Source organism: Thalassophryne amazonica, chromosome 17 (genome assembly GCF_902500255.1).
Source record: "Thalassophryne amazonica chromosome 17, fThaAma1.1, whole genome shotgun sequence".
Taxonomy (NCBI): Eukaryota; Metazoa; Chordata; class Actinopteri; order Batrachoidiformes; family Batrachoididae; genus Thalassophryne; species Thalassophryne amazonica.
The window spans coordinates 9,035,177-9,061,610 of record NC_047119.1 but is presented as its reverse complement, the minus strand read 5'-3'; the positions used below and the strand labels follow the sequence as shown (position 1 = coordinate 9,061,610).

General features: G+C 39.5%; 1 protein-coding gene across 1 annotated transcript in view; it reads left to right on the top strand.

The window, feature by feature from the left end:
• The window catches only part of LOC117529027 (electrogenic sodium bicarbonate cotransporter 1-like), a 112,423-nt gene extending 92,995 nt beyond the window's left edge, over positions 1 to 19,428 (top strand). The window contains exons 17-26 of the mRNA XM_034191717.1: positions 3,180 to 3,293; positions 6,259 to 6,420; positions 6,555 to 6,733; positions 11,433 to 11,505; positions 14,096 to 14,164; positions 14,251 to 14,424; positions 14,499 to 14,663; positions 14,745 to 14,838; positions 18,550 to 18,623; positions 18,708 to 19,428. Of these exons, the coding sequence (XP_034047608.1) occupies positions 3,180 to 3,293; positions 6,259 to 6,420; positions 6,555 to 6,733; positions 11,433 to 11,505; positions 14,096 to 14,164; positions 14,251 to 14,424; positions 14,499 to 14,663; positions 14,745 to 14,838; positions 18,550 to 18,593 (1,074 nt within the window). The 3' untranslated portion in view covers positions 18,594 to 18,623; positions 18,708 to 19,428. The remainder of the gene's footprint in view (positions 1 to 3,179; positions 3,294 to 6,258; positions 6,421 to 6,554; positions 6,734 to 11,432; positions 11,506 to 14,095; positions 14,165 to 14,250; positions 14,425 to 14,498; positions 14,664 to 14,744; positions 14,839 to 18,549; positions 18,624 to 18,707) is intronic.
• The last annotated feature ends 7,006 nt before the right edge of the window (positions 19,429 to 26,434 follow it).

Genomic DNA, 26,434 nt, shown 5'->3' with positions numbered 1-26,434 from the left:
CATGTATCAATGTTGCGCACTTGTGGCGTAAATTTACGGCGTAAACTTGAAATACACCAAAGTCGCCGTGACATGTATCAAGCAGTGCGCACCTGCCCATTTCTGGCGTACGCCTGACGTGATCTTGATAAATGCGACGGGTGGAAACGATCGTAATTATAATAAACACGCCCATAAATATTCAGACTCCGCTTCAGACACACCCTCATTTTACGACATGGAAGCCGGGAAGACGGCAATGAAAAAGAACTCCACCAATCACGCCACGTGCCAATATAGCATCAAAAGCGGCTGTCGTATCAATTGTTTTGTAGTATATAATCAATAAAGTGTTACAGTGGTCCCTCATTAATCGCTGGAGTTACGTTCTAAAAAATAGCCCGTAATACGCGAAACCGCAACGTAGTCAGCGTTATTTTTTACAATTATTATAGACGTTTCAAAGCTGTAAAACCCCTCACTACACAGTTTATACACTTTCTCAATCAGGCATGAACATTTTCTCACTTTTCTCTCGTGTGTAAACATTCTCAAAGTTCAAACCTTAGTAGGAAAATAATACCAAACTGTTTCAGGCCCAAACATTTGTTTGAGAAATAAAAATAGAACATTTTCCTATAAATAATTATGATGGCATTTAGAACTAACAAATTAATTTTAACGATCAGCGAACGAGGTCGGACACATAAGAAATTATTAATAGTGACTGACCAGTATTTCACAGATCGCTCCTCTGCGTCCTGACGCCACGCCTTTTCCCACTCACATCTCGCTGCAGCAGGTGTGTGTTTCCGTGTGACAAACACAGTTATGAGTAGTTGTTGGCGCTCTTTCTCTTCTGGGCAACAAGATTCTTATAAACAGATACGCAGAACACAGAACACTGTAAAAAAAAAAAAAGGCATGCAAAATTGGACTAAATACTCCACAAGACTCCGAGGCCACGACAGGTGAACGGCGTTATAGCGAGGGACCACTGTATTCTCTTTTCACATGTCAATAATTCTTGACATGTGGATATTTGCTCACTCAATTAATAAGACACGCCTAATCTGTCAGATTTCATTATTTTTTAACTGTATTTCTGTATTTATTTTATTGTGACAACCGAATGGAGACGACAAAACCTGATTGCAGCACGGGCGAATTAAGGGAATGACGAAACTACAGTTGTTATTATCAATTTCATTGTCTAAAACAATCACACCACATGAAGTTAAGCTCAGCGCTGCTCTGGCTCCAGGCTCGAAGTCTGGAGAAAAAGGCGAGCAGCGCTTTCTTTGCAGTCAGCGCTGTGGCCACGGATCGTGCTCCATAACAATCCCGCAAAGGCGGGATTTGTATTGATTATTATGTAGTATAATCAGGAAAGTGTTATTTATGTAACATATGCATTGATTTGTATAATGGCACTGTTTATCATGTTGATCATCTTCATTTTTATGTGGATTCCAGCGCTGGTTCATTTTGGTGTATAATTTATGCTACGTCTCAACCTGGTGTATATTTTCAGCGCAGCGTACGCCAACGACCACATTGATAAATGCCAAGTAGCGCAGCCGTTTGGCGTACACCCCATATATGCTCAAATATCGCCGTACGCAACGTTGATACATGAGGCCCAGTGTGTGTGAGTGAGATGGAGCAACTCACTGTGTGGTTGTCAGTGACAACAAACCACACATTCCAAGCCTGGCTCTGCAAACTTTGGCCAAATCATAGTTGCATCGCCGTCAATGAAATTCAGCCAAAGTAAAAAATAAATTGATGTGGGACGATTTCGGCATACGGACAGGAATGATCAACTGTTTTGTTTTTTTTTCTTTAATGGGGGCTTATAAGTCGGTGTTGCAGACCGAAAGGTCCCCCCCTAAAAATCGCTCTGCCCTGCCTTCATTGTGCGTGTGTCATTAGCCGCGGTTGATGGATTAACACCTCGTTTCTGCTTCATACATCTGAAGCTTTTGTACAACAATCATTTCCACATAAATTCAGCATTATTTCATCAAAAAAGATGGATGAAGCGATCAGAGCACCATGGCTACATGAACTGCTAGCTGATGCGTTCACTGCACGTCGGTCATTTCAAAGCGTGATTGAGTTTTGCCTCGTTTCTCCTTAAAACTGACTTTAGAATGATTTAACAGGTTTTACTTTGTCATCTGATGGTGATAATCCCATTATTCCCTTTGTCACTTTGGGAGAAGAGACTCAGATTCAAATGAGCTTCACTCTATAATACAGTCTAATTTACTCTAGACTGGGATCAAATGTTATCCCAAATCATGGATGCACAGTGTAGGCAGGCGGACCGTTTTTAAATTTTTTTTGGGGGGGTGCATTCAGTCTGCGACACCGCGTTTTACTTCCACATTGTTGCTCGAGCAACGTTCAGAGGCTCCATATCGCCACTTTGGGCCGTAAGAAACTTCAAGTGGAAACCGTTTCCACCCTGTTAGCATCACATTATGTAGCATGTTGTCTCTCATGGGAGGCTAATATATCAGCAAACTATTAACTGGGTTACTGTGGCACAAAATCATTTATAGGACTACTAATACTAATACTACTACTACTACTACTACTAATAATAATAATGATATTAATAATATTGGTGACACCACAACAAATAAATCAAATTTTGCTTTAACATGATTAAAATGTAATTTGTAATTTAAAAAAAATTATACCCAAAATATCACTCTGGGCAGGAAAAAAAAAAAATCTGAAAATTCAGCATTTTCATTTTATTCTGTCAGTAAATAAACAAATAAATACGCTGTTCATTTTTGACTAATTTCTTTCTGTTTAAATGTTTCTCATCTGATTCTTCATGAATTGCTGTCAGAGTTGTCTTGTAGGTTCTTTGCAGTTTTGTGACGCCTGTCCTGCAACAAATTAATATAAATAAATATGAATAACTCTGGGGATTAACAGACTCCAGCTGCTGAGCAGCTGTGTTTACTGTCTATAAACAAACATATTAACTGCACCGCTTTTACACGTGGACTAATAAAAGCACACAGTCAGACAAGATTTGTCTGCAAACATACAGGGAACGGGGCCTCACTCTCACTTGGTGGAGCCGGCTGTTTGTGTTGCCAGATCTATAAATGTTTCTATGTGTGTTGTCACAAATTTTATTGTCATACTTTTGGTACAACTGCATATCCTTCTAGGTGAGGAAGCTCATCAGTGATTTTGCGATCATCCTGACGATTTTCCTCTTCTGCGGTGTGGACGCATTTGTTGGTGTGGACACTCCAAAGCTCATTGTGCCAAGTGAATTTAAGGTATGTGGAAGAAATGCTTTTATGAAATATATTGACGCCTTTACGGTGTCAAATCTAGCGCGTAATCACGTTCTCGCTGGGGATGCCGAGATTTTGTTGTCAGTGTAAACAAGCGTTTGCGGCAACTTGTTTGCAACATTGTGTCGTTATGGAGGCGAGTTCAACCAAAATATGTATTTAGGTGTTTAACTAAGATAATCATGAGTTTTATAAAAAAAAATTTAAAAAGCGTGGTGCTGTTTGGGTTGTGTGTCGGGAACCAGTTCTTTTCGGGTATCCTTAAGAAATTATTCGATCCATCGACATCAATAACCTTTTCGCTTAACGATTCCCTTATCGGTCCTTCAGAGTGTCCGTTGTTTGTCAGGAAAATGATCATTTCTCTACATTGATTACAGACCCTGCAGCGGGTCTGTAATCAAGCATTTCTGCAGTGCGGCTTTGCTTTGAACCTTGAACCAGTGAAGCGGTGCTTCAATCTTCGATCTGCTGCTTTGTTGGTTCTTTGTTTTATTTCACTTATCTTCATTTTTCCCTGCTAAAACCCAAGAGAGCATATGTCTGAGTAATATTTACCTTTTTTATGTTAAACCAACCTGTTATGGTCTTCTCAAACAGTTGATAGATGTATTTTATAACTTAAAAACGGACCGATGCTAACATATTAGCATATCTGTGGCATTTTCAATGTTAAAGTTAGCATTAAGCTGTGCCATTATCAAGCCTCCCTCTGCAGTGCGCAAAGGATTCTTGGATACTCTAAAACTGTCAATAATTTCCCATTTCAAAGCACTGGAGTGAATACAGTAGCGTACACAGTAAATTTAACAGAGTAAAATTTACTCTGCTGGATAACATTTAGTCCCAGTCCAAATACAGTTAAATATACTCTATCACAGGGCTAAATCAACTCAACACAGTGTAAAATCAACTCTTATTGGAGTAACACCACTTGAATTGACCAGACATGTCATTGACTGAACGGTCCCCCTAAAAATATCAGTCCACCCTGCCTTCACTGCATATGCATCATCAGCCACGGTTCACGGATTATCACCTTGTTTCTGCTTCAAACTGCACTCCAGTAATCATCCATCTCAGCCACAGATATCTGAAGCTTTTGTACAACAATCATGTCCACGTATATTGAGCATTATTCCATCATAAAAGATGGAGGAAGCGATCAGAGCGCCGCAGCTACACGAGCTGCTAGCTGTTGCGTTCACTGTGCGTCGGCCATTTCAAAGCGTCACCGATTATGGCCTTGTTTCTGCTTAAAACTGATTTTAGAATGATTTAAGAGGTTTTACCTTGTCATCTGGTTAATAATCCCATTAATCCATTTGATTGCTTTGGATGAAGAGACTCTTTCTCAGATGAGCTGCTGAGCTCCGGAATGACGCATGTGACAACTGTCGAGTTGATTTCACTCTATAATACAGTGTAATTTACTCTAGACTGTGATCAAATGTTATCCCAGCAGAGTAAATTTTACTGTGTAGTTTTTCTAATAGAAACATCCAGCTGCACCTTCGTCTGATGACATGGTTTGAGGTTCAAACAGGACATTAAGCCGTTGTAATTTTTGTAAAAATCCAAGTACAATAGCGTCTTTGTGAACCGGCCAGGACGCGATATGGAGTCCTTGAAACTAAGACGGTCATTCTTTGAGATCACTTGGCCCAAATGGACCTCAGCTGGTTTGAAGAGCTGCTTTTGGTAGAATTGAATTAGTGATGCGAGACAGGAGAGGGTGCATGCATCAAGTAACAGCGTGATTATATGTGATGTGAGAACAGCCTCAGTCTTTTAGGTACAGAGGCAGCTTTGTTTGACTACAGACTCTAATACAGGCTGTTTTCTTTTTTAATTCATGTAATGCTGCACATGTAATTTTAGGTTCAGCACTTGAGTCAATGCTCAAACTTACAGAAGTGTAATCAAGTCACCACTTCATTTTAAACACCATCCTCTAACACACACACACACACACACACACACACACACACACACACACACACACACACACACACACACACACACACACACACACACACACACACACACACACACACACACACACACACACACACACACACACACACACACAGGAGTAAAGTATACTCTGCCAGGATAACATTTGATCCCAGTCCAAATAGAGTTAAATACACTATTATAGAGTAAAATCAGCTCTACCATCTTGTCAAATCACATTTTTCCACTCCAATAAGAGTCATTCACAGCATGATAGAGTTGTTTTGACACTGTTATTGAGTATATTTAACTCTTGGTCTGGACTGGGACCAAATGTTATCCTGGTAGAGAGTATTTTACTCTGCAAAATTTATATATATAAAATTTCGTGTACAGACAGACACTCTGTTTTTGAGAGTTCCCAACTTCAGACTGATTTACCACACAGTGTGATAGTGTTCGTATTTCTTAACTAGAAGGACCTAGAAGGGCAAAATCTGGATTTTAATCCAGATACACACCAAATCACACCTGTTCTGAGATATTAGAAATTTACATGTGCCTAATAATAAATTAATAAATAAATAAGAATTGGCAGCAGTAAATAAAAATCAGGACTTATTCAGTGACTTGGAAATGTTCGTATATATGTCCGCAGACTTGTCTCAAGAAAACTGGCTGTATGTATGAACAATAATCCTTATATTTCAGTTGTCCAATTACATACAGCCTCTGAAAATGGAGGGACGGTGTCCAAATGACTATTTGTTGAACCACTTGTATTATGGCTGAAAGTCCACATTCAAGTCACATCTTGATTGTTTCATTTCAGCTCCACTGTGGTGTTACAAGGATTGTCCAAATATTTATGGACTTGACTCCATGTAGTACTGACACAGATCTGATGACATGTTTGGGCTGATTCGGGTGCTAATGTGCAAAAACTTGATAGCACCTTGGTGAATTCAAATGCTTTTTTTTTTAAATCTAGCCTACAAATCCACATAGGGGCTGGATTGTGCGTCCTTTCGGAGGGAACCCTTGGTGGGTATACCTTGCTGCTGCGCTCCCCGCCCTGTTGGTCACCATTCTGATATTTATGGACCAGCAGATCACCGCAGTGATTATCAACAGGAAAGAGCACAAACTCAAGGTTGGTGCATTACCTCAAAAACCATCGTCTCTCTACATTTGTGTGCTTGGGGGGAGTCCAAAAGAAGATTTCTGATGTCTGCTGATGGTTTAGTTTAAGGCTGTTCATTCTCTTGTCTTTCTGTGTCTTCAAAGAAAGGGGCAGGGTATCACTTGGACCTCTTCTGGGTGGCCATTCTTATGATCATTTGCTCTTTCATGGGCCTGCCTTGGTATGTGGCTGCCACTGTTATCTCCATCGCACATATCGATTCTCTGAAAATGGAGACACAGACTTCAGCGCCTGGAGAGCAGCCCAAATTCCTCGGTGTCAGGTGAGTTGATGCATTTGCTGGACACTGGGTTTGTCAGGTATTCTAAAATATCATCCATCAAGCACACACTGGAAAACCAAAACTACTAATGAAGCATACACTTTTCTTGCATTTAAAAGTTGTTGCCATCCACCCCAGGATGCCCTGTTCTCCATGATGAGATCCCTTGAGTTATATCATTTGGCTGAAGTGTGAAGTATTCTGTCACTCTGTGTGTTAATAGACTACATCTTGGTTTTTGATAATGCTAGAGGACCAGGTAGAACTGTTTGTTTCCAGACATGGGGCCAAATACAAAAGTACTTGTATTTGAAAATACTTGAATACATTTTTTGGAGTATTTGTATTTTCTGATTTTGAATTCAAAATATTTGTATTTCAAATACATCGCCAATCCCAAGTATTTCCAGATACTTTTACAAATACTTTTCAAACTTGGGAATCTCTGTGACACCGTGTTGACTATAGATTGTGATAGTTTGATTATTGCCTGTGATATTATAATAGTGAATTTGTGATAAAACATTCAATCCTTTACTTATCAGTAGTATTTGGTCGTGCTATTTTCACAATAAATTGTCACCGGTTTATCAGTTTTTGTGTTGATTTGTTGTTTATAGTTCATAGAAAGTATTTGTATTTGAAAAAGTACAAATAATTTTATTTGGAATTGGAAAATCTAAAGTATTTGTATTTGTATTTAAATACAATGCAAAGTATTTGACCCCATGTCTGTTTGTTTCTCTGTTCAACATGCAAAGTTTTCATCAGGAACTACATGTTTTATTAACTGTAAAGTGCAATTTTTTTTGTACGTATCTCTGAACCTTGCTTGACATTTTGTCCTGAAGGACTGGTAGCTCCTGCAGAACTGGTACTGTAAAGTAGAGGGTCTTGCTGACCTTCAAATCCTCCCTGATTTGTTCCAGATGTTGAAGGTTAAGCACCCTCTGAACTCACACAAGAGGGCTGTGAGATGAAAGTATAACTCAAACATCTTGGGTTTCATCGATTTAATGTCAAATTATCAGGCGAAAGGCCACAGACGCACTTACACACACAAAATGCAGGTCAGGTTCGGCACCCTCTGTACTCATGTGAGAGAGCTCTGAACTTGACGTATATTGTACTCCCACGTATCTTGGGTCTTTGATGACTTTATGTTGAATAATCACATGACAAAAACCAGCAATGCATGGATTGAATGATAGACGAATGCATGCACGGACATAGACCATTGTTTTAGTTACCATGGAAGCTTAAAGCACAAGTATGTGTGCGTGTGTAAAATTGGAATGCAAAAATCGGAAAAGGGTGAGCAGATTTATACCAAACTCTGCAGGAATAGTCCTTGGGTGAGCATTTTAAGCACATTATTCAAAGGTCAAAAGTATACCCCCCCCCAAAAAAAAAAAAAAAAAAAAAACACTTTTGGGCTATTGGCTTTTGGCCAATTGGGCTGGAGAGGTGAACAAGCATGGAAGAAGTCAACAACACCTGTGGATGGTTGCTGTCCACGAACTAAGGTGGATCTCGTGGTGTCGTGGACGGGGTGAAGCGTGGCTCCACTGCATGCTCCCAGACTTGTGTGAGGACCTTGTGATGAATTATTTTGTCATTTGATGCTGTATTAATAAATTGAATCGAGATTCAAAGCTTTTATTGATCAGCTAATCATTTATCAATAAGTGCTACTAAAACAATATGTTTCAAAAAAGTTGGCAGGCTATGATGTAGCTGAGAAATAAATGTATATGTCAGATAATATTCCACAATTTTGTGAACAAAGGATTTAGGACTGTTTCGCATTCTACAGTTAAGAGACAAAAAAAAAAAAGCTCAGATAACAACACAAAGAGGGAGTGTTGCTTCAATCTCTGCGCAGGACGCCCTGAACCCACTAAATGATTACAGATAAAATATTTATTGGTTGCTATATTAATGTATAAAGTGTAGATTAATCAGTCTTAGCTTGACAGCGTCTATATCGAAATACAATTAACAGTGTAGAAATCACAGCAAGCATTTTTTTAACGCATACACATTTGTGGATCCACCTGAATTTAATGATGACTTTATGAAGAAGTTAAAAAAATATGTTGTGTCTTTTCTTGGTGTACTGTAGCGGTTAAAAATGAAAATTAGGGCATAACCCTGTTGTGTCTTATGATTTGTGGACATTCATGTTGGTTACACAGTCGCAAAGGAGTTTTACGGCGACGGATCAGCGGAGCTGTAAAACGGCTATTTGCGAACGTATAACAGCATGAATGTCTGCAAATTATCAGACACAAGGGGGTTATTCCCATTCTAATCCAATTCCATTGTGTGCACGGTTTATTTTTGTGTCGGTAATTTGGTCGGTGCGGCTTACCGTCGAGGCAGCGTCGCTCCAACGGCGGTCAGGGCGCGGAGTAATCTGTCAAATATGAAAATCCATCAAATGTGACAGGGTTATACTTTATCAGAATCCACATCGATACTTTCGTATGGTAGTTATCAATCAGATCAGTTCGTATGGTGCCTTACAGAAACCTGGTTACAGCAGGATGAATATGTTAGTTTAAATGAGTCAACACCCCCGAGTCACACTAACTGCCAGAATGCTCGTAGCACGGGCCGAGGCGGAGGATTAGCAGCAATCTTCCATTCCAGCTTATTAATTAATCAAAAACCCAGACAGAGCTTTAATTCATTTGAAAGCTTGACTCTTAGTCTTGTCCATCCAAATTGGAAGTTCCAAAAACCAGTTTTATTTGTTATCTATCGTCCACCTGGTCGTTACTGTGAGTTTCTCTGTGAATTTTCAGACCTTTTGTCTGACTTAGTGCTTAGCTCAGATAAGATAAGTTCCACAAGGTTCTGTGCTAGGACCAATTTTATTCACTTTATACATGTTTCCCTTAGGCAGTATTATTAGACGGCATTGCTTAAATTTTCATTGTTACGCAGATGATACTCAGCTTTATCTATCCATGAAGCCAGAGGACACACACCAATTAGCTAAACTGCAGGATTGTCTTACAGACATAAAGACATGGATGACCTCTAATTTCCTGCTTTTAAACTCAGATAAAACTGAAGTTATTGTACTTGGCCCCACAAATCTTAGAAACATGGTGTCTAACCAGATCCTTACTCTGGATGGCATTACCCTGACCTCTAGTAATACTGTGAGAAATCTTGGAGTCATTTTTGATCAGGATATATCATTCAATGCGCATATTATACAAATATGTAGGACTGCTTTTTTGCATTTGCGCAATATCTCTAAAATTAGAAAGGTCTTGTCTCAGAGTGATGCTGAAAAACTAATTCATGCATTTATTTCCTCTAGGCTGGACTATTGTAATTCATTATTATCAGGTTGTCCTAAAACTTCCCTGAAAAGCCTTCAGTTAATTCAAAATGCTGCAGCTAGAGTGCTAACAGGGACTGGAAAGAGAGAGCATATCTCACCCATATTGGCCTCTCTTCATTGGCTTCCTGTTAATTCTAGAATAGAATTTAAAATTCTTCTTCTTACTTATAAGGTTTTGAATATCAGGTCCCATCTTATCTTAGGGACCTCATAGTACCATATCACCCCAATAGAGCGCTTCGCTCTCAGACTGCAGGCTTACTTGTAGTTCCTAGGGTTTGTAAAAGTAGAATGGGAGGCAGAGCCTTCAGCTTTCAGGCTCCTCTCCTGTGGAACCAGCTCCCAATTCAGATCAAGGAGACAGACACCGTCTCTACTTTTAAGATTAGGCTTAAAACTTTCCTTTTTGCTAAAGCTTATAGTTAGGGCTGGATCAGGTGACCCTGAACCATCCCTTAGTTATGCTGCTATAGACTTAGACTGCTGGGGGGTTCCCATGATGCACTGAGTGTTTCTTTCTCTTTTTGCTCTGTATGCACCACTCTGCATTTAATCATTAGTGATCGATCTCTGCTCCCCTCCACAGCATGTCTTTTTCCTGGTTCTCTCCCTCAGCCCCAACCAGTCCCAGCAGAAGACTGCCCCTCCCTGAGCCTGGTTCTGCTGGAGGTTTCTTCCTGTTAAAAGGGAGTTTTTTCTTCCCACTGTCACCAAGTGCTTGCTCACAGGGGGTCGTTTTGACCGTTGGGGTTTTTACGTAATTATTGTATGGCCTTGCCTTACAATATAAAGCGCCTTGGGGCAACTGTTTGTTGTGATTTGGCGCTATATAAATAAAATTGATTTGATTTGATTTAGTTAAATTCACCCATTTTTGCGGCGGCGGTATGCGGCTTTCTCTCGCTCTTAGCTAACAGCTAGAAGCACGCGCGGCTGGTTTTCTGTCGAATTGTGCGCCTCGTGGCATAAATCAACAGTTCTGTGTCCCGACACTACCTCACATTCGTGCGCAGAGCATAGGAATGATATCTCGCGAGAACACCGGTCAGGGCGCGGAGTAATACATCCAAATGTGAAATGGTCGAATATTTTGCCGTTACCCCGATGGTATATGGTCTGAAATCTCAAACGATTAACCAATCAGATTCACGAAAAAATGTAATTGTATTAGAATGCAGAAGTATAAGTTCATGGAAAATAATAGTGTAAATCTACTATATTCTCTTGTGAATTTGACAAACTTTCACATTTTGTCTTGGGTTTGACTTTGCTAATATTCTGAATGTATTTTTATTTCCTCCCCCTGCAACCCCCTCTTTGGTTTTTCCTCCTTTCCAGGGAACAAAGAGTCACTGGCATATGCGTGTTCCTTCTCACAGGACTTTCTGTGTTCATGGCTCCAATCCTCAAGGTATGTCTCCTAACTGGAAATATGGATTACTGTCCAACTCTTTTAGAACAAACTGCTGTCATCCCCCTGAAATATGAAATCCTTAAAATATTTAGTTCATCCGATTAAAGGCTCTTGTAGATGAAGTAATGTGATGTGAAATAAGCATGTTCATCAGGGCTTAAGTACAAATTGTTCAGATTGCAAATGAAGGCTTTGTGAAGTTTCCGTTCTTTCATTAAAGTACCTTAAAAATACACAAGAGGAACTGAGTTGAAATTATTTGGACAACTGCGCCCTCTAGTGGACATTCGTTTTAATTTTCTGACCACAAGTTTTCACAAAAATCATTTTTCAAAAGAAATCTGTTTGTGTGCACATAAATATTTTACAAAATTTTTCCCTATTTTGTCGAGTCACATGTTCAGTGCTACTTCAACGGAGTTATATCCTCCTGACTACCAGGTATGTACAGTGCATCCAGAAAGTGTTTCACAACTCTTCACTTTTTCCACATTTTGTTATGTTGCAGAATTTTTCCAAAATGGATGAAAATCATTTTTTCCTCAGAATTCTACACACAATACCCCATAATGACAATGGGAAGATTTTTTTTTCTGGATGCACTGTAGACCTTTATTTAACCAGGTAAAAGCCTCATCGAGATTAAAAATCTCTTTTCCAAGGGTAACCTGGCCAAGAAGGCATCACAACAACATGGCCACAGAGACATAACTTTCATACACAACAAATTATATATATATATATATATATATATATATATATATATATATCTATCTCCCCAAGATTGGGTCGCGGGGCAACAGCTCCAGCAGGGCACCCCAAGTGTCCCTTTCCTGGGCCACATTAACCACCTCTGACTGGGGGATCCCGAGGCGTTCCCAGGCTGGTGTGGAGATATAATCTCTCCATCTAGTCTTGGGTCTTCCCCGTGGTCTCCTCTCAGATGGCTCCTTTCAATGTGAAGGAGCAGCAGCTCTACTTTGAGATAGGGTGAGAAGCTCAGTCATCCATGAGGAGCTTGAAGGGAGACACCAGCCACCATCTTGAGGAAACCCATTTTGATGTAGTTCGTTTGGTCATGACCCAATCCTCATGACCGTAGGTGAGAGTAGGAGCGAAGATTGACCAGTAGATCGAGAGCTTCGCCTTTTGGCTCAGCTCCCTTTTCGCTACAACAGTACGGTAGAGCGAATGCAACACCGCCCCTGCTGCCGATTCTCCTGCCAGTCTCGCGCTCCATTGTCCCCTCACACGTGAACAAGACCCTGAGGTACTTATGCATTAATTTATTTGCATTCTGGCAAACTATATCAGAAATTTCCCATCTACTCTTTCAGAAAACCTGTCTCACTTCCACTTCACTAGTATAATTCAAGATGCAACATTTCAAATCACAGCCACAGAAGCTTGTAACTCCTTCAGAGTTGCCATCGGTGTCTTGAACCGTGACTCATTTTTGAGAAGTGCCCACTCCAGACAGATGTACCCTACAGAAACAACACTGTTTGTACTGGTTAATGAATGAATCATGTAAATAACGTCAAAGACATATCCAGTGACTTTGAAGCCTTTGGTACATCCATCCTCCTGACGTGTATGAAGAAAACTGGCTGTAAAAGTGATGATACACTCAAAAAAAAGACTCAGATTAACTCAGTTCAATTATGAGCAGGATTTCCATCTAATAAATATATGTAGCCCCAACTCAAATAAAACACATCCATCCCAGATAATTTAATTTAATTTTGTCAAGACTACATATATTTATGAGCTGGAAATCGAATCCAGTGAGTCAGTTTCTTGAGTGTATGTATTTAAAAAAAATTACCCATATATTTAGTGTGTCCAATTATTTAAATGGTGTAACTATGTATAAAAGTGGGTGTGATTCCTCAATGGTTAATAAAATATTTTTGGTTAATTTTGATTTAAAGATGAGACTCTACACTACAAGCACACACTGTCATTTTAACTCCATTGTGTTGGAGTACAGAGGCGAAATTTATAAATTGTCACTGTCCAAATACTTATGAACGTGACCTCAGCTGGATGTTGTTCCACGGTGTTGCGAGTGGATCCAGACCCAGGATCCATTTTTAGCGGATCCACATTGTGTCGAACTACTTTCCTTCGGCCTTCTTTGTTGGAGGAAGGACAATAGTTCCACACAAAATGGATCTCCAATCTTGTTTAATGTATCATTTTCGAAAAAAATACTTTAACCGGCTGAGGTATAAAAATAAAACACCCCTCGTCTGGGGAGCGTCTGGATCACCTGCTCACATTGCTCCCCAGACTCGGGGTATTTTGTCATTTAGTTGGTATCTGGATCGCCACCACAAAGCTGAAGCTATCGAGTTTAAGGTTTTGGTTTGTGGGTTCTGAAGATCATCCCAGTGTGACCCACCAAAAATTTTTTTCAGAAGCCTTTTTGTCTTCTGTGATAATGAGGGTTTGGGTATCGGGAACAGTAACATCTGCATGTTTGTATTTTCATATTCCATGCAAGCACAGTTAAAGATGAAAGTGATGTTGATCTGTGCAGAAAAGCAAAGCTAAAAACACGGCTGTGCTCTGTTTTTGGCAGTTCATTCCCATGCCCGTGCTCTACGGCGTGTTCCTCTACATGGGTGTGGCATCGCTCAATGGTGTCCAGGTGAGAATGTCCACCTTATTGCGTGTGTCGTACATAAAAACCACCTTTGACCGTATCATCTTGACCATCTTCTTTTCTTGCATCAGTTCATGGATCGCCTGCAACTCCTCCTCATGCCGGCCAAACACCAGCCAGACTTGATCTACTTGCGGCACGTCCCGCAGAGACGAATCCACCTCTTTACGTTCATCCAGGCGCTCTGTTTGGCGCTCCTGTGGATCCTCAAGTCGACTGTGGCTGCCATCATCTTTCCAGTCATGGTGAGAAACCGCTGCAGTCAGCGAGGTCGTCACTCAGACTGTGAGCAGGCGTGAACTTTTTTCTCCGCCTTCAGATCTTGGCGTTGGTTGCAGTGCGTAAGGCCATGGACTACGTGTTCTCGCAGCATGACCTCAGCTACCTGGATGATGTTATTCCAGAGAAGGACAAAAAGAAGAAAGAGGATGAGAAGAAGAAGAAAAGCAAGAAGAAAGGAAGCATCGACAGCGAAATGGAATTTGTGAGTGAACTGTTGATTTAAATATTTAGAACTTTACCTTTTCAGGGTGTCAGTGTTAATATCATCTCCGTCCTCCAACAGTCTGAGTGTCCCTACCATGAAAATATCCCCAGTGTTAAAATCTCTATGGATATGATGGAGGAGGAGCCCATGTTGGTGGATAAATCTTTGGATAGTGAGTACCAGCCAGCAGTTTGCTTTGCTATACTAACAAGTTGCTGGCTGCTCAAACTTTGCATAATTTTCTTGCTTTCACATGTTTGCTTCTCACAGTTTTTGCAGAATTTATGCTCACAATGTTTAACCCTTGTTTTTTTTTTTTTGTTTTTTTTTTTTAACTCGCCTTAAAGGGGTCATATTGTGCAAAATCAGTTTTTAGCTCCGCTGATCAAAGATCATCAGTGGAACTTGTGGTTCGTCGTCCATCCACTTTTATTTCAAATTGCTAGTCCCTCTAGAGCTCTTATTTGATCAGTCTGAATTCTCTACCATGCAAATTAGGCCCACAAACGAATGAAATTAGAATTTAAAATGTTCATCCAAAGTTTCTACAAAAAGTGGAAATACTAGAAATCATGTTTAGGTTCCAGGATGCTAATCGACTGCTGTGTGTGTCTGTGTGTGTGCACTGAATTTACTAGCAGTGAGCTGGCAGGACCTCTCTGAATGCACACTGTGTTGGATGTGTTATACAAATTTAAATAGAAATCTATAAATCATATAGACTCACCATCTGCACCAATAGATTTTCCTTTGTGTGTAATTTTGTTAGAATTTAGATCTTGTACATTGCAGAGGTGTGAAATTAGCTTTTTGTAACTGGATAGCAGTCATGTGATTTTTTTTTTCCCCCAATTGAGCAAGTTGTTTAAAAATAAAAAAAAAACAACAACAATAAAAAGCAGCATCTCTGGGCATTCTGAGTGAATTTGTGCCTGAAAAGGGGGTGGGCGAATGCAGGAACAATATATTTCAATAAAGTATCAGAATTTAATCACAAATAACTCACCTATTTAGTGCTGGATCCATTTTGCCTTATGCGTAACTCTCGTACTGCACAATCTCAAATTGAAGTATTTTTCATGCGACTACTACTGATTTACACACAATATATTTCAATACAATATCAGAATTTAATCACAAATAACTCACCTATTTAGTGCTGGATCCATTTTGCCTTATGTGTAACTCTCGTCCTGCACAATCTCAAATTGAAGTATTTTACATGCGACTACTACTGATTTACACACACACACACACACACACACACACACACACACACACACACACACACACACACACACACACACACACACACACACACACACACACACACACACACACACACACACACACACACACATCTATATCACACGTGAAAAGTAGTAAATGAAAAAAAATCATTTTTGGCAACCCTGAACACACAAAGGCTGCTTAAATTTTTAAGTTAGAGTTGATAGAATTGATCTAACGTGCAAACTTAGGTTCAAACAACTTAATTCATTCAGGTTTTACTAATTGTGACTTTTTTTAAAGTTGGTTCAACTATTCTCTTTTTTCAGTGTAGGAATTACTTCCATTTATTGTTCAGCTGACGTGTTTTCTGCAGAACAAATTCTAACATCCTTTCTGTTTTGCAAGTTATGACACTTTTCATTCAGTTTTTGATAAGTTCATTTCAGTGGTGGGCACACTTCCGATAATCCAATAACATAATTATCGAAGATAATGTTTTCATTATCGTATTATCTTTTTAGATAACTTTAAAAACCATTATCGGACTAATTATCTTCCGATAAATTGTCGTCTGATAACATTTAGACTGATAACGTAGTAAACCAAGCTGAACAGCGGCAAACATCTTTAAAATTTAAAATCAGTTGAGACCTACCTGTTAAAAGTTTCCTAAGAGATGTATAGTTCTACCCTCTGCAAACAGAAGAGAGCTGAATTAGAAGAAACCACTCTGTCCTCTGCAAGCAAAGAAGAACTGGCTCCAAAAAAAAAAAAAATAATAATAATTTTCTTTAACACCATACTGATACACTGGCAATATCACCCAAGTCATCCAGAGGCATACATTTTTAACCAAGCTAATTTTGGACAAGTTATTTAAAATTACTGTCATGTCTGAAGTTTTATAAAGTGAAAATATCAGATATATGTTTTAGTTTTAAAGTAATGTGCCACTTTTTAAGGTTTTGTGAGCACATGCTGTGCCTAGCAGTGCATTATGGGTAGTTTAGGGTAATCTCAGTATGTTCACGACAGGACACATGCATTTCAGACACTCTGTTCAGGCTCCACGGACAGCAGCATTAAACTCTAGTGCCTAAACTCTCGTGAACATATTCTCTGGGTTTATAGACGTTATTGTATTTGCGTTTGTTGAATTCCACGCATCTTAAATGTAGCAGACACGGATTATGTGGAATTTTATTTTGGTAAGTTTTCAAGGCCTCTACTGCCATCTACTGGCCAGTAGTGTTCATGGCAGTATTCGCCCTAAGTACTAAGCATCTGGGCACCAGTAGATGGCAGTGTTCTTCTTATTTTGACCTCGGTTATATCAGATGGTTGTCAAATCAACTTTTTGGCTTTGCAAATGGCTTTTTTTTTTTTTTTTTTTTACAAATTAAGTTTAAAAACAAAACAACATCAACAACAAAAAACATTACAAGACAGCTCTGCGGTGTTTGCACATGCACAGTGATCGGCGGTCAGGAGGTAGTTGTGAGATGTTGAATGCAGTTTGTTACTCCATGTACACTACATGATGCAGGACGCGCGATTAATCTGAAACTCAATCCAAAAAATTCTCACACGAATGAAAAATCATCTGAAAAAGGGCCAAAACTCGCACAGTGTAAAGCCAACATTTACGTGTCAAGACAATATTGAGTGCACGTTTTACAACATCATAAAACGTGCGCACATTCTCTACACATGCAAAACATTTTGCGATGACACTTCCAGGGCTCCATAAAAATGCCTGTTTTTACAAATAAAAAATGGAATGTTTTACAAAAGCACATTTATCTGTAAACACCAACACACGACACACGTCGCATTAACGTGCGTGTTGGTTTACATAATGAATGACTCAACCAATCAGTGTTTAGCAGAGGCACTTTTACCCAGAATCCTTTGCGATCTGTCTGTTTGTTACAAAACCTCAGAATTAGTGCATTATTCAACATTAAAAGATATATGTTATATTTTAACTTTGTACAAATGACAGAATTGACATTAATGGAGTTATTCTATCAGTATTCACACAAAACCATAAGTCAGTATGACTTTATTTTTCAAGACCTCTGCCTGACCAGAGCATTGTGATTGGTAGAGAGCTGGCTTTGTGATTGCTCTCAGGGTGCTGTAGCCTTGTAGCTTCCAGCAGGGGGCAGCATGTTCAAACATAGAAGTACTGGCTCATTGTTTGGGTCTTCTGTCAGTTTTGATGCTTCCAAAAGTGATCGTGGTGTTAAAACTCAAATTCAGCTTGTCAGTAGTTGCAAATGTACCAGAGACAACACTGGAATTTATCGGTTATCTGTAACTTCTGATACATTTTTGGGTGGTTTATCGGTTTATCTTTATCAGAGATAACTTTTCAGTTGTCTGATTATCTGTTATTGAAGTTAATTTTTTGGTTATCTGTGACCACCACTGGTTCATTTTAACCAGAGTAACAATTTGGAAAAGTTTTCCTCAATCATTTTCCATGAGTATACAATATGACGCCTTTCAAAAATGAATGCTTGTCCTCAGAAAAGAAACCGGCTTTGCTTCTCTGCCTTTTCAGTTTCCGCTGTTCCACTCGAGACTTCACATTGCATAAGAAGTCTAGTTTAATATGTAAAGTATTTCTTTTCATGCCCTCCAGGAGATCGGCTGCAGAGTTTCCTTTCCCCTCATTCACCGTGCTGAGCAGCACTTTAAGTCCTCCACAGTGGCAGAGTGAGTATTTCATATGCACATAGTTCCTGCTGTGTGACTTCAGTAGGCACATTTATTTTAATTATCGTCTCGATTTTCTTTCAGTCTCGACAAGAGTTTGTGCCCAAAAGCGAAACCTCAGATTCTAATAGACTGGGGCTCAGTGGTCCGCAGGCTCCCCTGGAAGAAGGGCTTTGAAACAGACCTGTGAATAAATTATGCACAAACTGCTCCAACTGCACAACACAAGCAACACATAATCAGCCTGCAGCGCTGCTTCACGGCAGTAATTTCTTTTTTAAATGCTCCTCATCTGGGGATTCAAATTTGAACCGCTGTAAATAAAGTGTCTTCCAATCACTTTACTTTGGTACTGAGTTTTAAAGGTGTCGTCCCTTTTGATTTTCCACAAAGTTTTTTTGTGTTGAATTTTAGCTACTTTAAAGTATACTTAATTCTACTGAACATCACAAAATTTCAGCTGATTTTTCTAGTGGTGAAGTATTTTTTCTTTGGGGGGTGTGTTTTTGCTCTGTCAAATCTTGAAGAAAACAATATCACTCAATGCATTTCGGGAAAATAGTGACCATACATGTAAAACAAACAAACAAAAAAAAACTAAGTCAGTCAACTAATATATATATAATAAATAAAATTCAGATTGAGCAAACTTGCCAAGTCTGACCAAATTTGCTCTTTGATGGTCAGAAATGGTTCCTGCATCATCTATATTGGCAAAATATGTTTTGGAATCCTTTATTTGAATACTATGGATCCAAATTACAGTGGGGCTGGAAAGGAAGTCCTTTTCATGACTTAAATGGTAAAAAAGAAAAAATAAATCAAAAGGGACTACACATTTGTTTGTATTTCTTTGTTTTGTAGTAAAAAAACAAAACAAAAACAAGAGGCCTGTAGGAGGCCATCTCTATGATGTAGTAGCTTCTCCTGTGAGTTAATAATTTATCAACTATCCAGTTGTTATATATTCATAAATAATTTTTTTTGTAACTACATGCATTTTTCAAAACATGAAATATAAGCAGGCTGTGATGTTTTATTGTACTCATATTTTATTTTAGCCGCATGCATTTAGCAGAGGAGTGATGCAGACACAAGTGGCAGGAGTTATTCCAGATGAATCCTCATTACAGTGAACCAAAAGGCTACTGAAGGTCAATGACGTTCAGGTATTAGTAATGAGTTACCAATGTACAACCCCAATTCCAATGAAGTTGGGACGTTGTGTGAAATGTAAATAAAACAGAATACAATGATTTGTAAATCCTCTTCAACCTATATTCAATTGAATACACCACAAAGACAAGATATTTAATGTTCAAACTGATCAAATTTATTATTTTTGTGCAAATACTTGTTCATTTTGAAATGGATGCCTGCAACATGTTTCAAAAAAGCTGGGACAGTGCTATGTTTACCACTGTGTTACATCACCTTTCCTTATAACAACACTCAATAAGTGTTTGGGAACTGAAGACACTAATTGTGAGTGTCATGATTGGGTATAAAAGGAGCATCCCCAAAAGGCTCAGCCAATAACAAGCAAAGATGGGCCGAGGATCACCACTTTGTGAACAACTGCGTGAAAAAAATAGTCCAACAGTTTAAGAACAATGTTTCTCAATGTTAATTTGCAAGGAATTTAGAGATTCCATCATCTACAGTCCATAATATAATCAGAAGATTCAGAGAATCTGGAGAACTTTCTACACGTAAGCAGCAAGGCCGAAAACCAACATTGAATGTCCGTGACCTTCGATCCCTCAGGTGGCACTACATCATTAAAAACTGACATCAATGTGTAAAGGATCTTACAGCGTGGGCTCAGGAACACTTCAGAAAAGCATTGTCAGTTAACACAGTTCGTCACTACATCTACAAGTGCAAGTTAAAACTCTACCATGCAAAGTGAAAGACATACATCAACAACATCCAGAAACGCCGCCGCCTTCTGTGGGCCTGAGCTCATTTGAAATGGACAGACGCAAAGTGGAAAAGTGTGCTGTGGTCTGATGAGTCCACATTTAAAATTATTTTTGTAAATCATGGACGTCGTGTCCTCTGGACAAAAGAAGAAAAAGACCATCCAGATTGTTACCAGCACAAAGTTCAAAAGCCAGTATCCGTGATGGTATGGGGGTGTGTTAGTGCCCATAACATGGGCATCTTACACATTTGTGATGACACCAACAATGCTGAAAGGTACATCCAGGTTTTGGAGCAACACATGCTGCCATCCAAGCAATGTCTTTTTCAGGGACGTCCCTGCTTATTTCAGCAAGACAATACCAAGCCACATTCTGCACGTGTTACAACAGTGTGGCTTCGTAGTAAAAGAGTGCGGGTACTAGACTGGCCTGCCTGCAGTCCAGACCTGTCGCCCATTGAAAATGTGTGAAGCGCAAAATACGACAACAGAGACCCTGGACTGTTAAACAACTGAAGTCGTACATCAAGCAAGAATGGGAAAGAATTCCACCTACAAAGCTTCAACAGCTAGTGTCCTCAGTTCCCAAAAGCTTACTGAGTGTTGTTAGAAGGAAAGGTGACCTAACACAGTGGTAAACATACCACTGTCCCAGCTTTTTTGAAACATGTTGCAGGCATCCATTTAAAAATAAGCAAATATTTGCACCAAAAAAAAAAAAAAAAAGTTTCAGTTTGAACGTTAAATATCTTCTCTTTGTGGTGTATTCAGTTGAATATAGGTTGAAGAGGATTTGTAAGTCATTGTATTCTCTTTTTATTTACATTTTACACAACGTCCCAACCTCATTGGAATTGGGGTTGTAAATGCTTCCAGAATACAAGTCATATTTCAAACTCCTAAGAAGTAAACGACTGGAACAGTTTTCCGTTCTGTAAATGCAGTTTTGTTCCTTTTTGTTCCTGTTGTGTATGCATTTAACTAAAGTCACAAACAAAATGTTTGCTGCTGGAAATTAAATTATGGCTTTTGAATTTGAAGATGAGAAGATACTCTACTAGATGCATCATACCTGTTTGTAGCTCTACCTCTCATTATCTGTAGGTGCCAGGCCTGATACTGAAGCACTTGATTGTGCAAACTTTGTGAACAAATATTGATTTTTTTTTTTTTTTTTTTGGCAGTGCAAAAGATATCCAAGTTGTCATTTTGACAACTTTTTGTCTGGTCAGTGTTTGTCTTTTGTATTAAGAATATTTTAATATTTACTTTTTAAAGATTTTTTAAGGTAATCTGACAAAACCCATTTCAGCTTTCCTCCTCATAAAGTAGAGATTTCAGAATTATTCATATTCATGGATTTTGGAGTTACATTTGAAATTATCACATTATTTAGAGAAGATCATGTCTTTCATAACAGTTTTTTGATAATTCATTTAACTGCTCATAGACTGACAATCATACAATTTAAAATGTATTTTCAGGAAAATAAAGAGAAGTTCAAAAATAAATAAATTGTCCAGTAGGTGTGTGAGGGCCAATAAAGGCTTAATTAATATCTAAGCTCTGTTCTTTAATAATGGAATAAATGACCAACCAATTCTTTGAATTTGAAGACATTTATTAGATATTTATTAAGTATTAATTACATCAGTCATTTCTGTTTTATTTTGAAGAATAGCACTTAAATACTTTTGCAAATTAACTTTTATTGTTTAAAGCAATGCAGTTCCCCCCCCCTTTTGTTACCATAAACTTGGATCTTAAATGTGTATTTTAGTTGAATTTTCCTTTTATATTTGCTATTTAAAAGCTGTAAAGTGTGAAATTTTCATTTTTTTTCTTCTGTGTTCTCTGTTTTTCATTTAAATCTATACTGTGGGGAATTGCAACACTGAACTGTAGGTTTACAGAGGTCATATGCAAAACCATTGTTCATCCTTTACAGTAAAATATGGTTGGTTTTCCATATTAAGCATCCTCACTGATTCAAAAACTTATTTCTATGCATTCAGTAACTCACCTGCCATAACGTAAGGCTGAAATGGCTCATTTCAGAATTTTGAGACATATGTCACGCTGTGGTAAAGAGGCGGACTCGCTGTTTCTTTGCTCCTCAGTCAGGGGGTGTGGCAAGCAGCAGTTCTCTTTCATTTAAAAAGTGACAGACATAGAACTAGGCTGCACCTTTAAACACTGGAACTGTTTTAGATGCATCGCGTCAGTGTTTTTAGGGTAATTTTTTCTTCTTTTTTGGGTACAAAAGTTAATATCTTGCATGAAAGACACCTGGTAGCCAGTGGTAAATTACCACTGCTTCAAAATAAAGTTTATTTATGAGGTTCATTTTTAAAATTGACATTTATCTTGAGTGTCCTCCTTTAAATTCTAGAAACTGAGCATTCATTGAGCCATTACTTGCAACCACCCCCTTACTGGATATGGAATCAATGTGAACTTGTTGATTATTATACACAGTGATACATAGTTAACAATGACAAATATATCCGAAGTGCAGCCTTTAAATGAAAAGCATCTCACTCTTGATTTTTTTTTCTAAACATTGTACTTGGTGGTAAAAAATGTTCAGAATTAGTACTGTTTAAAAAGTCACTATGAAGGTATTTATGAATCACACCTACCTTGAGTGTAGCAATCAAAATGTGAAGCACAAAACTGTTAAAGTTGCTTTAAAAGCTTACACCTTTTTTTTTTAACATTTAGTTATTTTCGATTTGTATATCTTGACTTTTTTCTGGTTCTGATGTTAAAGATTTTGTACAATCATTTTGATTTCTCAAAACCTGTCTTACTCAGATGGAACATGATGGTGTTTCATATGAAAGTAATAAAGCTGCTGGAATCATTTTTTAAAACGTATTTTTTTTCTTTTTTTTTTTTTTAAAGCGATATACAGATTTTCAGAGATATAGCTGTGGACCAAAGTTTACATACACTCATCATGGGTATGAATGTCACGGCGATATTGTCAGGATTGTTTGAGTGGCACAAAAGGTGGAGGACACAAATGCAGACCCACAGGCAGAGATGAGGGAATTATCAAAAGTCTTTATCTGGAGGCAGGCAGTGATACAGAGGTAACAGGCAGACGTTGGGCTGAGGCGTAGTCAAAACAAGCATTGTTCAAAAAAACATGGTGAGACAGAGTATGCAGGCAAAGACGAGAGCAGAGTCCAAAAAACACACGCAGGGTCATACACGGTACGGCAACCAGATCAAAGTCAAAACTATGGCGTGAAAAAGAACAAAAAGGGCCTGAACAAGGGCAGAAGCGCAAGGCATGGAGCACAATGAAGTAGCAGTGGAGAACATGAAAGATGGGGCTTAAATGCAGGTGGGGTAATCTGGACATGATAAGAGTCAGGTGTGGTGAAGGTGAGGACATGACAAAGATGAGTCCAGCAGGTGCAAGAGAGTGCAGGAAAGTGAATTCAGGGATAGAAACTAGAAAATAAAATGAGACCAAAAAAGTTCAACAAGGAAAAAGATCAAGACTAATAGAACGGAACTACATGTGGCAACAGTATATAAACAGACCGTACAATCAGGTCTGAAAAGAAACAGAAAAGCAGAACAAAGTAAATAAAAGGCAGAGACAAAACTAAAATGGCACTCACTATGGGGCAAAAGAAACCCAAACCGAAAATCACCGGGCAGGATCACAGAAGCAGCTCGGAGAGGGCCAAACCATGACATCACCCCCCCCCCCCCCCCAAGGCAGGCAACACAGATGGCTGACAGGACCCCCAAAAAACACGGCGGGAGGCAACAGAAGGACGTTGACTACGGGAGGGACAGAGGGGCCCGGAAGGTGGGTGCAACAAAACAGGCAGTTGGGCATGGATCCCCGAGACCCACTCTCGGCCAAGGGCATGCAGGGTTGGTGGCAGTAAGGTGGATGAAATCCCGAAAGATCGCCAGGAGGGCGGCCAGGCAGCAGGCAAACAACAAAATTCAAAGTGGAAGATCGGTAAAACACAGAGGCCATTGGGAGCTTTGAGGATGGCAGAGAGTGGTCAAAGAGCCATGCAGGGTACCGCAGAACTCAGAGGAGTCAGGGGGTTGGCTGTGGAACTACTAAGGCCCATGGGCGACTTAGTGGACCGGCTGTGAGGCCAATCAAGGTCCCTGGTCGAGTCCAGGGGATGGCTTTTAGAACAGAGAGGAACTGTGGCTGAGTCGGGGGAAGGACCTGGGGCAGACACATGAAACAAAGACTTGGCAAAACATAACCTCTTTCTGGTAACAGGCATGACGAAAGGGAAAACGTAACCTAACCATGGAACTGAAAGAGGCAAGAGCTGTTTTAAGGGTGGGGTACATAACTTGGGAAAATACACTAACCAACAAAACCCAAATTAACCAATAAAGCAACAGAGAAGAAGACGAATAGAGAGAAAACACGGAAAACAATAAACTGACAAAAACGAAACAAAATATGCGAAAAACCCCACAATATAACCCGTTCCACCAATGATTACAAGACAAAAAAACAGCACAGTAAAGAAAGCGAACAGGGGGAAAACAAAAAGGAACAAACTCACTTAATGAAGGGGCATAAATATTGGTTACCAGGGTGAAAGAAAATGAACAAACAAAAGAACTAACTCTGACACAAAGCTGTGAAAAAACTGAATACAAAGATGAAAAACTCCACAAAACCAACTTGGGGTAATCAAAAATGGACAGACCAATAAAAGAACCACGAAAAATGGCAACAGAAAACTGATAATGAGAAAAGATCCTGCTTATTTAAAGAATAAAAAAAAAGAAGAAGAAATGGCTGAGAGGAAAAACTGTGGTGACCCTAAAAAACAAATTATTAGCTTGACACCCATACTGAAAGGAAAACAAAAAAAAAACACAACCCAAAAACAAAACAAAACAGAAAGCAAAAGAACCCACAGTAGAACTGGTTCTTTTGGAGACGAGCATGTTGTGGAGGTCTGAGAAGGTCTTTGCGCTTTTGGTGATGCTTCTGACAGAGTGAGGGATGCTGGAGAGTTCTGAAACGTGGGTGCGGTGATCGTTCCCAGTGGTGTGCTGAATAGTGGCGATGTGGACACTCCATCTGCTTCCGCCAGTAATGCATGAAACGAGAGCAGCTCTGCTTCTTCCTGTAGTGTGCGTGCAGGAGACATCACAGCAGACCAGGTGTGGGGCATGGTTAGCTCCACATGTTCCAGAGGCATGCGCGCTGGTGCTGCTCGAAGCGTATGCGGAGTGGGCTCTGGAGGTTCCTCATAAAACATGGATGGCTCCATGTGCACCTGGGGCGTGCATGCTGGTACGGCTCGATGCTTTCGTGAAAGGAGCTCTGGAGGTTCCCTGGTGGGCGTGGCCAGACTTGGTGCTGAGCTCGACTGCATAACTTTTTTTGGGCAGATTAGGTGCAGCCTGCTTCAGCGCAAAAGTGCGCTGGAGTGGTGCAACAGCGGCATCTGACAGGGTTAATCTTCAGGGTGCTTCAGTAGAGGCAGCATAAATGTCTGCTTCAAACAAAAAGTTGATGGGGTCCTTGACTCATGGAGGTGCCTGACCCTGCTTGAACTGTGTCTTGATGTCAGCTAGCTCAGGAAAGGCTGTCAAAACATCAGGCCAAAAACCAAAAGTTTTCTTTTCTGTTTATATATTTTTTTTAAAAGGTCCAGATTGAAAACTCCTTTAATAAACCAACAGTGTCCCCAATGGACCGACACGCTGAGCAGCTCTCCCATTTCCTGGTCTCCAAGGCCCAAAACATTCAGCTCACTGCCTATTCTCAGTGGAGAGGAGCCATTAGTGTGTGTTCCTTCAGGAACGAAGACACCACCATCAGAGTTACAGCAGCGCATGGATTTGTCACCTGCGGAGTCTCAGCTCT